Source organism: Colletes latitarsis, chromosome 10, assembly GCF_051014445.1.
Source record: "Colletes latitarsis isolate SP2378_abdomen chromosome 10, iyColLati1, whole genome shotgun sequence".
In the NCBI taxonomy this organism is placed as follows: domain Eukaryota; kingdom Metazoa; phylum Arthropoda; class Insecta; order Hymenoptera; family Colletidae; genus Colletes; species Colletes latitarsis.
Genome location: NC_135143.1, coordinates 2,136,630 through 2,150,446, shown reverse-complemented (window position 1 = coordinate 2,150,446; position 13,817 = coordinate 2,136,630). Strand labels below are relative to the sequence as shown.

General features: G+C 38.9%; 1 protein-coding gene across 1 annotated transcript; it reads right to left on the bottom strand.

The window, feature by feature from the left end:
• Positions 1 to 9,131: 9,131 nt before the first annotated feature.
• On the bottom strand, positions 9,132 to 10,817 carry LOC143347166 (uncharacterized). Its single transcript, XM_076776114.1, is given in 4 exon segments — positions 9,132 to 9,205; positions 10,064 to 10,317; positions 10,382 to 10,451; positions 10,454 to 10,817. Coding segments are annotated over 4 exon segments (762 nt in total).
• Between the last annotated feature and the right edge of the window lie 3,000 nt (positions 10,818 to 13,817).

Here is a 13,817-nt window from a genome sequence, read left to right as displayed (position 1 = left end):
TAATCTTGATTTTTTTATTTTTGATGGTTTCGAAAGATTTAACCAGTAATTTGATTGTGTTTTATCCGATTCCTTGATATTCGGAGTTGCTAATGGTTCGCTTCCGATATCTGTATTATTGTATAGATCATAATTTTTTGTCGCGTTGTCGACAATTGCTTTCAGCGGTTCAGTAACAGGCTTAAAGTGTTTTTCCAGCGCAATCTCTTCCTCAATTTTACCAGTTTTCAATTCACGATACTTTTTGCGGATCAAATCACTCGTTCTCGCAATCTGTTTCGTTATCCTCTCACAATCTTTAATATTGTTGCTCATGTTGGAACACTGCTTTGTCAACGTATCGGAAATAACTGAACATGTTATGATATTGCAAAGTCATTAAATCCTTTGCTATAGCGACCATTCCATAATGCGCTGTCTTTATCAATCACTACAAATCCATATTTTTCTTGTCAACAAGCGGTACACAATTTGTAGAAACTCTCAAATGACATGTCAGTGTTAACATGGTCGTTGTATACATGTTTTAGATTTGTACCATCTTGTTTGAACATGATCAGCAGGTTCGCGTTGTCGCGTATCAGATGCTTCGGTATCTTTGCATATGTCTGACAAAGATAGAAACAGTCAACGTCCGAGTGCCTACCCATTGCAAAGTATTCTCTTACCACGTTTTGCTTACCACATGCCACATTATCAAAAATAAAAATGGAATTCGGAAGTGCATCGCTCGGCGGAACGACATCGCTGTTATTCGAAAATGTAAAATAACCAATTTCATCTATCGATGAGAATATATTTTCTAGATATCGATATTTCGGTTGTTGCAACGATTTCGAGTACACGTATACGTTTTCGAAACGAACACCGTGCGGACTTTCTAACAAACTAATCAACACGTTCGTTTTACCGCAATTCGATGGATCGCAGATGATACCACGTATAGAGGCCGGCAGCATATTTCCATGTTTGCGTAACTCTTTCTCAGACTGTATCTTTTTGTCTACATTAGTCACTTTGATCATAGGTGATTGACATATGAACTGCATATTTTATTAACACTATACAAATGAAGATACTTTCGAAAGAGTGCTGGTCTATTTATAGCGATGCATAGAGTTGAAACGATCAGTATTCAAATATAACCTGCCGAGTCAGCAGAACACACATTGACTGTCTACCACCACCATCGATAAACAATTGTGGCGAATGTCAACAAAAATTGGGAAAGGCTTATTAAATCGCGTTATAAACACACTTCCGATTGAATTACATATTCCAGGTTATCAGTTTTGTGGTCCCGGGACACATTTAAAGAAACGTTTGGCGCGAGGCGATCAAGGTATCAATCCGCTGGACGCTGCATGCCGCGAGCATGATATAGCGTATTCGCAAAATAACGATCTCGTAAAACGACACGCAGCTGACAACATCCTAGCAGCAAAAGCACGAGAACGCATTACCGCGAGATATTCCAGTCTCGGGGAAAAGGCTGCTGCTACAACCGTTTGAGCGACTATGAAGGCCAAAACAAAATTCGGTATGGGTTTGAAAAAGAAAAAAAAGAGTGCTGCGGAGAAGCGAATACTTCCAACGGCGAAACGTGGCGGTATCCTACCGATTTTACCATTATTGGGGGTTCTCGGCTCATTGGTCGGAGGGGCGGCAGGAGTCGCGAAGGTCGTGTGCGATAAGAAGGCAATGCAGCGTCAGCTAGAAGAAATGAAACGTCATAATCTCGCCATGGAAGGTCACGGACTTTATCTCGCGCCATACAAACGCGGGCGAGGAGTTTCAAAGAGGAAAAAAAAAAGTCAAAATTAAAATGCCTGAAGGCGTAACCACAAACATACAACTGCAACAACTGGCAAAGTGTATGCGTATTCCATATTTCAGAGGTATTTTTATGCGCAATACTTTACCAACAGATGGGGTACGCAGGAATTAGAGCGGGATCGTAAATTTGGATACTGTTGAGGGACCAGGTACTCATTGGGTGGCATATGCAAAACGGGGAACATGCGTCATATATTTTGATAGTTTTGGCAATCTTCAACCACCGAGGGAACTGACACAATATTTGAAGAATAGTGTAATCGAGTATAATCATATGCCTTATCAGCGCTATAATCAAAGCAATTGTGGACAGCTGTGTTTACAGTTTCTGCTGACAGTTGACAATCAATTTAAGGACAATCATTGTAGCTTTAACTCCAGTATCCGTTGGAACATGTCGCTGACGCTAACGCTCACCGGGCAAAGTAGTATTCTCGCAGTAAGCTATTTTCCAGCCATCGATTTGAGCAATGGTGATTACGAACTCGGTCTTATGGACTTTGAAACATATTACACAATACTGAATGTAAATTTGTCAAATAATAAATTTTACTACGATAATGATGATAAGGAAATCATTATTCCCGAGGGATCTTATGAGCTGAACGATATTCACATGTATTTGCAACGATCGCTTTCATGGGATAATGAAGGGGACCCACCTTTGATGCTTAGAGCTAACAACAATACGATAAAGAGCGAAATCAAGTGTAATTATAGCATAAATTTTACCAAACCCAATACTATTGGCTCGTTGTTGGGGTTTTCAACGAATCGAGTGCTACAACCACGAAAATGGCACGAATCGGATACATCAATTAATATAATGAATGTAAATATCATTCGCATTGAATGCAACGTAACAGCTGGCGCTTACAGCAATAACAAGTGTGCGCACACGATACATGAGTTTTCGCCTACCGTTCCACCAGGATATAAGATATCGGAAAGACCAACACAGATCATTTACCTTCCGATTACTGCACGAAGCATTTCGGATTTGACGATTCGCGTTGTGAATCAAGACGATCAACTGCTCGATTTTCGAGGGGAACAGATCACTGTTCGACTGCATGTGCGGAGACAACGACTGTAGTGGGAGATGCTTGTGCTGAACGAAGGGGAGCAAGTGAAACAGACGATGCGTGAAAATAAAGAGAAGACAATTCAATCGCTTACACACCACACTGTATCGAATATTGACTGTCTAAAACCATCAGGCGAGAGGACAATTCGATCATCCACAAAACTTACTACATCGAATGTTGAATTTCTGAAATCGTTGGGTTTTGTTGTACGAAATGGCTAATATCTTAAACATTGGAAGCGAACCGATCTTTGACGATCGCATTGTCAAGATTGAGACTCACACGTACAACCCATACGCCAATACAACGTTTGGACACAACGATGAGATACGAATACCTATACAACAGCAGGATTTATACACGCTACCATGTGAGAGCTTTCTATACGTTGAAGGAAGATTCATAGTAAAGAAGCCAAACAATGAGTTGGATGCATTTCTCGGAAATAATTGTGTTGCGTTTATGTTTGATGAAATTCGATATGAACTCAATGGTGTGGAGATCGATCGTAACAGAAACGTTGGGATAACAAGTACCATCAAAACATTTGTGTCCTCAACATTGACAAATCGTTAATTTTACGGAATGCTGGATGGGCCGCACAATCAAACATACCGACAGGTTACTTTAACTTTTGTGTACCGCTTAATATGCTGTTGGGGTTTTGCGAAGATTACAAGCGTATAGTAGTCAACGCTCAACATGAACTTATCCTTATACGCGCTCGCAATGATAACAACTGCATCATTGCAAATTCCGCGCTGGAGCCGGAGATCGAATTACTAAAGATACAGTGGCGAATGCCACGCATTATACTGAATGATACGAATAAACTATCGATGTTGCGGATTTTGGAAGGTGGACAATACCTAAGCATGAGTTTTCGTTCGTGGGACCTGTACGAGTACCCATTATTGCAAAGTACAACAAAACATTCATGGGCTGTTAAAACTGCAACTCAGCTGGAGAAGCCGCGATACGTCATTTTTGCGCTGCAGACTGGTCGGAAGAACAACATGTCTAAAGATGCAAGCAATTTCGATGGATGTAACTTGACCAATGTGAAACTGTATCTAAACTCTGACTTTTATCCATATGATGACTTGAATCTTGATTTTGATAAAAACACATATGCTATTCTTTTTGATATGTATGCACGTTTTCGTAAAGCTTATTAAGGATACGACTGCTACGAAACGCTTTGCAACAGGGAGAACTTTTCGTTGTATGGACCGTTTGTAGTCATCGATTGTTCGAGACAGAACGAATCAATCAAGAGCGCTACCATAGATGTGCGAATAGAATTTGATTGTAAAGAAAACGTGCCAGCAAATACTACCGCGTATTGTCTTATTTTGCATGATCGCGTTGTCGAATACTGTCCACTGTCCAACGTTGTGCGCAAGATTACATAAACTGTAACATCAGCAATGTTTGTAATATATATAACAGGCGGACACACCGCATTGCAGCATAGTTTCAAAGATATTTTCATGATGGTACCAACATTTGTCGACATACAAGGATTCGTTAGCGACACAGAGTTTGTTGTAAAGGAAGTGGCAGTGCTGAAAAAAGGAAGCATTCTAGCGCATTATATCTTCCAAAGTCCATATTCATGGTGTTTATTATCTGCGTCCGATAAATCACGAGCTACTTGGGTGACGAAGAATCATCATGGACTGTCGTGGGGCGATGGCTTTATACCCTACAGCATGGCCAAAACGCTTATTACATCGGCTATAGTAGATGAGTCAAACCCAATCGTATATGTAAAAGGGCTTCAAAAGCGTGATTGGTTAACCAGCATGGTGGCTGAACATATTAATGCTGAGAACATCGATGTTGATTATGATGATATTGAATGCTTAAAAAATCTTGATTGTGCAAACACATGGCGATGTGGTAACCATAAAAAGACATGCGCTATGCAAAATGTATTTAAATTATACAATTGGTGGTTAAAATATGAGAAATAAATGTACCTTTTTTGTTTTGCAAAATGTATTTAAATTATATAATTGATGGTTAAAATATCGGAAATAAATGTATCTTTTTGAATCAATTTATGTCATTTAAAAAATACATCTAATTTCCCCATCCCCTTTCTTCCTAGCAATTTTATAAAATTATGAACTTTCAGAATATGTCTAAAAAATTTTTTAATGTTTTTGTAAGCTTCTGAAAAACATGTACTTGTTAATGATGGTTGAAATACTGGATATAAATGTATCTTTTTATAAAATTATGAACTTTCATACTAGTTAATGGTGGTTGAAATACTGGAAATAAATGTATCTTTTTATAAAAATTATGAACTTTAGAATAAATCTAAAACCATTGATGCCGATTACGAAGATATCAAGTGTTTGAAAAATCTCGATTGTGCTAATACATTGCAATCCAACAACCATGAAAAGACTTGTGCTTTACAAAATGTATTTAAATTATACAGCGAGTGGTTGAAATATCAGAAATAATATATTTCTTTTTTTTTTTTTTTTTTTTTTTTTACTGTGAACTTTTCCTAATGTAAAATTAATAACAAATTGGGGTGAGGGAAATGTGTAGAGATATTGATCATGATACCATGTATATATAAATTGTTTTATTACATATTATAATTACATACATAAAAATATAAATAAAAATATGAATAAAAAATATATATATATAATGAAATGAATAAAAAATATAAAAATTACATAAAAATATAAATAAAAAATATATATATTGAAAATGAATAAAAAATATAAAAATTACATAAAAATATAAATAAAAATATATAATGAAAAATGAATAAAAATATAAAAATTATTAATATAAGTTATCACAAATTATTATCGCCTGTGTTACGAGCCAGGGCCGTGCAGAGCACGTGGCCTGCGAGTGCGAGAGAGAGTATGGAATATGGTATCAATTTGTTAGTTAGGTGCACGGACGAACCCAATGCGAAATTGGGGAGCCGCTAGGATAGTTGCTAACGAGGACGAACCTGATGCGAAATCAGGGAGCCTCCTGGGATGGAGTCACGTACGGACGAACCTGGTGCGAAACCAGGGAGCCGTAGGAGGGTGAAACGTCGTGAACGAACCCGATGCGAAATCGGGGAGTCACTAGGATTGTTGATAACGCCGCAGACGAACCCAATGCGAAATCGGGGAGCTGCTAGGAGGTTGGAAGGCGCGCAGACGAACTCGATGCGTAATCGAGGAGCTGCTGGGAAGTTGGATAAATCACAGACGAACCTGATGCGAAATCAGGGAGCTGTAGGATGCGGACGAACCTGATGCGTAATCAGGGAGCCGCTAGGATGGTAATAGATTGCGTGGACGAACTCGATGCGTAATCGAGGAGCCACTAGGTTGTAAGAGGTTGTATTTGGATTTGGGGATGTGTTAATTGAACTCGTAACTGTGAATTATTAAATATAATATAACCCGAGCGGTAAGGTTATATTATTATGGGAACGTTTAACTAATAATAATCGCTTTATATAATTGTGGGTTAAAGAAGTTGGGTAACTCTGATTTGATAATAAAAGTAGATATATTCTTAAGCCAACAAGTAAAATACAAATGTTTCGTGTATCTTATGTCGCGTTCAAGGAATAATTATAAATACCTAAAATGTTTCTGCTCGGTGTTGACGCACTGGCGATGCGGGGGTATGTCAGTTGAAAATAAAGGCCGCAATAGAAGTTACACCGATTCACGGATTCTATATGGTTTAATATTGATACGACAAGGTACTGTAGCCCGATCTCCCGAAATACAACTGACTATCAAAAACCGTAACGAGAGACGTGGAGTTAACACTAAACGTGACGGTACGATTATGATCCCCCGAGTAATGAAATCACGGGGTTTATATACCAAAAATCTGTGTGGGGCGGATTCAAAAGTACGTTAGAAATCACCGTGTGCACTATTCTCCGAATTGTATTAATTAACGAGCTGCTCTATTCTCCGAATTGTATTAATTAACGGGCTGCTGCATCGCGACGGAAGTGACCCCCATTTCAAAGGTTAGATAAGTAGCAGGGCGATTTCCTAATGCACGCAAGTGGCAAGAAAAATTTGGGGAACAAAACGTTCGACATACGTAACACCTGCCTCGAAATTTTATGCAGTGGGATTTTTTGTATTGCCTCGACACACCCCATGCAGAGTAGCGGATCAGCAAGTTTGTATATTTGGGTGCTACATTTGCTACAATATAATATATTGTAGCGGTCATTCCTCACAAATTCGCCATGGCTTCCGCCTCCGCCTATAACACTCGCCCCCCTACAAGCAATGTCTCTTGTTAATAATATTATATCTTACTGAAACTAATGTAATCTCCGCATATGGGCGAGCACCATCTGCGCTAACTCTTGCTGCGTGGGGGCGAGAATGTTCATATTAGAATATTATATTTTGTAATTGAGATTGTTAAAATATGATACAAACTAATGTGATAAAAATTATTTCTGCTTTACATACCTTCGACCCACTTGTCTGCTACCATTGTTAAGAAAAATTTTTTTATTTTTTATGTAAAAAAACTTATACAATCACTTTGGCTATAAATGGTATGGACTGGTCGTACAACTCTTTATATAGTGCATTACTCGGGTGGGGGAGGACTTGGTCTTCTTAGGAATGGGAGTGGTACTCGCTCGTATCTGCCAACATTAGTAGAATTGCATGCCTTCAGCTTCTCCCACAGCATTCTGCAAACTTTGCGTTCTTGGATCTTTTATGGCTTCTCCCACAGCATTCTGCAAACTTTGCGTTCTTGGATCTTTTATGGTGTTACAAACATATGTATACTGGTATGTCTAAAGCGGTATTTTATAATGCCCCCATGGCAGCATCTTGGTTGAATATGGTACGATATATCGTTTGTCATCGTATGGACTCAAAGCAATTTTTGTTTCTGATATCGTGTACACTTCATGCAACATGGATCTTATACACGATTGGTGACAAATCTTTTCAACCTCACCCATCAAACATTGCACATAATCATCAAATGTTATAGTTCGCGCTACAACATTACTCTTGACACCTTTCACCTTTTTCGTATCTTTCTTACCATCGACTTGTATGGCATACATTTTCGCTCTCAATCCAACAAATTCGGTCATAATCGCCCCATTATTTTCATCTTTCATTAAACCTGGTATCTTCTTATTAGCAAGCGGAATACCATATCGATTATCTGTGGGATAATCGCTCGTGTCAAAGCGGATAATATCGCGTATCATAAGTTCATAAATATCGTCACACTCGATGTAGTAGATTAAACTGTCTGTATCGGTGTACATAATTTTACATTTATTCCTATGTGTGGGTAACATGTAATCATGATGAAATTCATACAAACAAATCTTAGATATATTTAGTATACACATACCCACATAGATTGGTTTGTTAAATTTTACGAACAATTTATGTAGTTCGATCGCAACTAGGTTTTCCGAAAATATGCTGCGACTGTAGAAATTTGACTTAGCGATCAGTGCCTCTGCACCATATCTCCCTCCCCATTTCGTTACTAATTTGACATCTACATGATTGCGCACATTCTCCATGGTTTTGCCAAACACTGCATTATTCATTAACTTATATAAATTTTTCTCAAAATCGTTTGTAGCAAGAGTTCTGAACTTTGTATTTAGTTCGATGTAATCGCGAAGCCATGGGGATTGGGAAAACTGTAATACGCGGTGAACTTTAGTTACGCGAAGGCCGTGACGAATACATTGCTGCAGATTGCGATAGTGTATTACGTAACGCTTCTTATCGTATAGAGTCGCGAGGAGCTTCTCCTGGCGCTTGCCAGGCGGTTTATCACGTGTTGGGCAGAACAGTAGGTCAGTGTGCGAATCATGCAGATGTTGCGGATACTCCAGGTCGACTTCCAAAATATACCCCGTCGATGAGTCTAACGCTACGGCCATTACATCTACATCTTTGTTGTTGGCCCACTGAAAATTGGCATATGGTAATGGTTGACACATTGCCCAGCCGTACAAATTATTTACATCAAAATACATTAAATATGACGATGGTTGCGATGGATCGTGCGACTGCATGTACTTGTTGTTGGCTCGCGCGCGTCTGTTGGAACATTGACTCAAACCACCACGTATACCACGTTCGATAAATAGGACCATGTCGATATCGGTAAGAAGTTCGAAATTGATACGTGTATGCTTCAGCATGGCATCCCACGTAAAACCAGGTAAAGTATAATAGTGTGCGGGGTCGAGTCCATAATTTGCGATGCAACTATTGCGAAAATTTTCAAAAATATCAGCCAACAGCGAGACATCCGTCTTCAGATACAAATCGCTATACTCGCTGAGCGTTTCAATGGAGAACCGCTTCCACACGTTGACAGCGTGTGTGTAGTCGTTTTCGGATACTGTATCGCCAGTTAAGGAACTGTAAAATGAATTGCGTGATGGTAAACATGATTGGTCCAACTTTTCGAGACAGTCAATGTACTCGTACGGAAACACCCCTTTTCGCGTCAATAAATCAAAATCTTCCGCAGATAATTTTTGAAACTCGGACCGTGTAATTTCAAGTTTATCTTTACTAAAAAAAGATACCAATTTCTCGAGACTTGTATTTAAAAATTTAAATGAATCGATGAATTGCAATTTTATGCGCTTGCGCGAGTTTGATTCTTCATTCGCATTTTCAACGTATTTTGTAAATGAAATGTACTCCTCTTTTGTTATCGGCAATACAGTGACATCACCCTCAAATGCTGTGGCTATCTCCTTGATAATAAAATGTGAATCATAACCGGATAAATTGTGAAAGACTATGGGGGTGGCAAACGCGTCTTTATAATTTAGATTGTGATTTGAATGTGCAGGACCTCTGTATCGACCGGTTAAGTGGCAATGATCGCGTACCCGCTTATCATTTCGCGTAAACGGTGTTTCGCATATATGACAGTGTGTTGCCATATTAAAATTTCGTAATTGTTCAGCTGATAAATTTTCCATGGGTACATTGATCGATAAAATGGACTTTACACGATGTGACAAATCTTGAAGTTGTCTCACAAACCATGATACGCAATCAGGATCGCGACGACATTGAAACGTAGATAACGAGTCGTCGTACGAGTACCGCATATAATATCCCACGCTTGATGATGCTGGTACATGTATCTTGACGCTTCTCGATCAGTATCCGTTTTCTCCAGGATGCATTCCAGATCGGCATACACGATAAACGGAACACGCTCTTTCCTGTTATAGTTGCTGAAGCTGAGCCACTTACTGCCATCATCATTTGGCAATATGATTGCGCAATCATTCATCTTCTCATAATCCATGGTGTGAGCTTCCAGCTTCTCATTCGAGCTAAAGTAGTGTAAACATCTGCAATAAGAGACATAATTTTTATCTAACAAAAAATATTTAAAAAGATTTATTATATACATACCTATCACAAAAGTATTTCCTGTCATTATGTTTACTCAATTGGGTGCATACGAGGCGAGATAAGTTTTTATCCATGCGAAATGTCCCACGTCGTTTGCTCCTTCTAAATACAACAAATTGACATGCCTCTCCATCTTCTTATCGGTGACTCGTATTGGTAACACCTTCTTATTCTCAATGGTATAGACATTGATGGAGATGTTGATATGTTCAAACTTTTTAATTTGGTTCAATGTCATTGGAAATTCAATATCCTGGATATTCAACACTATTGTATAATGAGGATATGACGATGCCAGAGATACGTGACTTTCGGCTGGATACAGAGCGGCCACCACCGACCACGCAAAACATGTATTGTCCGTTGAGCATACATTGATTACCGCTTTCTTTAGTCGTATCTCTCGCGGTAATTGTATGACACATCCTGCATGCATCGGCATATATTTATTTACATTAACAATTAAATTCAGTATACGCGACAGCGCCCACCCACTATCGCGCTCCTGAAACTCGTCTAAGGATGCTAGAATGGGTTCGATGACGCGCAAATCATACCATTCGCGTAGGTCAGACAAGCGAAAAAGTTCACAGTTTTTCGTGTTAACACTTTTGTTTGCACATTTGTTATCAGCCACAAATTCACCGTTAAGTATAGCATTTATTTTTACACTATCATGTTTCAGTACAATGTTCCGCACATGATCGACTACAATATCCCTCGCATCTTCGAGAAAATTGCGAGGCTGTATGTGGTTAGAATTTATCACCGCACCGGTCAATATACGGTTAACGAAAGCTGTATCAATTTCATGCCATCTGAGTCTTGCACTATGTCCAGCACCCACATGTACAAATCGATTGCGTGTCGAATCTTTTAGACTTTCTAATCTAGCGATACGAGCAATCAATGATTGTTTTTCGCCGATTGAGAGTCGCAGTCTCTTGAATTGAGATAGTCGCCAAGTCGATGTTCCCATAAATTGTATTCTTCCATCGACCTTAATTGAGCGGCTTGCTCATACAGCTCCTGCTCTTGATGATCCATACTGTCGTCTTTTGTGTTAATATTATAGAAATCTGTGTCCGTAAATGCAATATTATACGTTTTGCAAAGGTTGTGATTTTTTTTTTTTGCATGTGTTCGTCCACAAATGCATTGTATACGTTTTTGCACGCGTTCAGTGTAATCTCAAACGCCTTGCAAAAAAAAAAAAAAAACGTTGCGCTTTTCGCAGAAGAAGAACATGCGACATAAAATAAGAAGATGAATAGCGTGTACGTAAAATGGTTAGGACCCAATAGCTCGCACAATTCGTGGATTCCATAAAAATTATTGGGTACAGTGTGAACGTAAAAATGACCTATGTTGCGAAGAATATTATTTGGCTGCATCATCCTGCGAATGTAATGTTATACGCTTTGCAGAAGTTGCACGTTTAGACGTGTTCAAGGTAATCTAAAAGACATTTTTGCAAAAGTTGCACTTTCACAGAAGAAGAACACGTGATATAAAAAATTCCTCACCCCACTACGCGCCACCCGCTTCCTCAGGTACATATGATGCAACGTTGCATTTAAGTGCTACACAATATTCACACTCGTTTGATAGTATCATCGTGAAACATTATCTATTGAATTCTACGTACAAATTTTTCTGAAAAAAATGAATTATTGCATTCCTTGCGATACGGTATGCACAAGTAATGAGTAAGTATTATTATCACCATTTTTTCTTATCCATTTTTTTTCTTATCATCATTACTTATTGTCATTACTTACCTTTTATTCTTTATTTACTTTTCTACATGTAACAGTAGCAAGAAACAACGTTCAACGCCTCATATACTGGGAAGGAGGTTTGCCCTCACATCCACAGCATACAAGTATTTGGATATTGCAATCGGTGTAGGACCTGTATCCACCGTGGAAATTATTCTTGGCGATACTCGAGGAAATACATTGTTGCTGTCTTACTCAACATGGATGGTGTTAATTCAGAAACGCGAGGATATCAAACAACATGTGCTATCAGCTCCTTCTCCAACATCGTTATCAATTTGTGATTTGGTGCTTACGGTTGTTGCAATGCATGATATGAACATTGTACAAGTGAAATTACATGATGCTTGCATGTATATGAAACCGTCAACTCTATTATTTTTATTCGAACTGGAACAGTGCATCGAGCATGCATATTCGTGGCTATGCCAAAATACGCACTATGTTGGTGAGAAATACCAAGAATTTACGAATATTTTAAAACGGAATAGTATTATGCGTAAACGTGAGGCTGACAAAATCCTTCGTGAATATTACGACAAAAATTCGCCTGTAGATTGCGAGCTGTTGGCATATGCGCTGGATAACATTTTATATGATGCTATTAATAATTAAAAATAAAAAACTGTATCTAATTTTGTGGAATAAAATTACACAATTTATACTCGCACTGAATTGTGATAAAAAATTAAATATATCACTTTTTTCGAAATAGTCAAAAGGCGTCTAATTTCTTTCCCCACCTCCTCTTTATCGACCTCTGATAATTACCACTTCTTTTTACCAGATGCATCTAATTTCTCTCCCCTTCTCTTTTTACCGATACCAGGCAATTATCCTCTTTCTTTTTACTAACCTCTGCTAATTACCAACCGTTAGTACCAATTATCGATCGTTGATACTAATTACCGACCATAGATACTAATTACCAACCATAGATATTAATTACCGACCGTAGATACCAATTATCGGCTGTCGGTAATAGTTACCGACCCCCCACCCCGATCGCGGACCCCCACCCCCTCCCCCCACCCCGGCGGGCCCCATCACGGACCCCCCCTGACGCGCGGGCCCCCTCTCCCAACCCCCTCCCTCCTCTCCCTCCCCGCACCCCCCTCGGAGCCCCTTGTCCAGAACTCTCCTTTTTCACCTACTCCCAGCATATTATGCTCGGAGAGTAAGAGATGCACTTATCGAACTTTACCCAAATTTATAGATAGGACGTGGAGGATTAGTTTCTTGGCCAGCTCGCTCTCTAGACTTAACTTCGTTAGATTTTTTTCTCTGAGGAGCATTGAAAAATATTGTTTATCAAGAAGTACCCACTATACCAGAAAATATGAAACAACGGATAATTACAGCATGTGCTAAAATAAGTTCAGAGACGATAAGACAGACATGTGACGCAGCAATACGAAGACTGCAACTTTGCATTGACGTAAACAGTCACCATTTCGAACATCTTCTGTAATGTAAGAAAGTTTATTTTACTACCACATTTAACCTTGCATGGCCTTCATGGATAGCTTGATGAAGTCGTCTCAACACCCGCTATCATATCGCAATAAAAAAAATATAGCATTCCATTTAAAAAAATGAAGATGACCTTGAAATCTCCTCTATGCCTCCACCCACACGAAAAATGTTTGTATCAC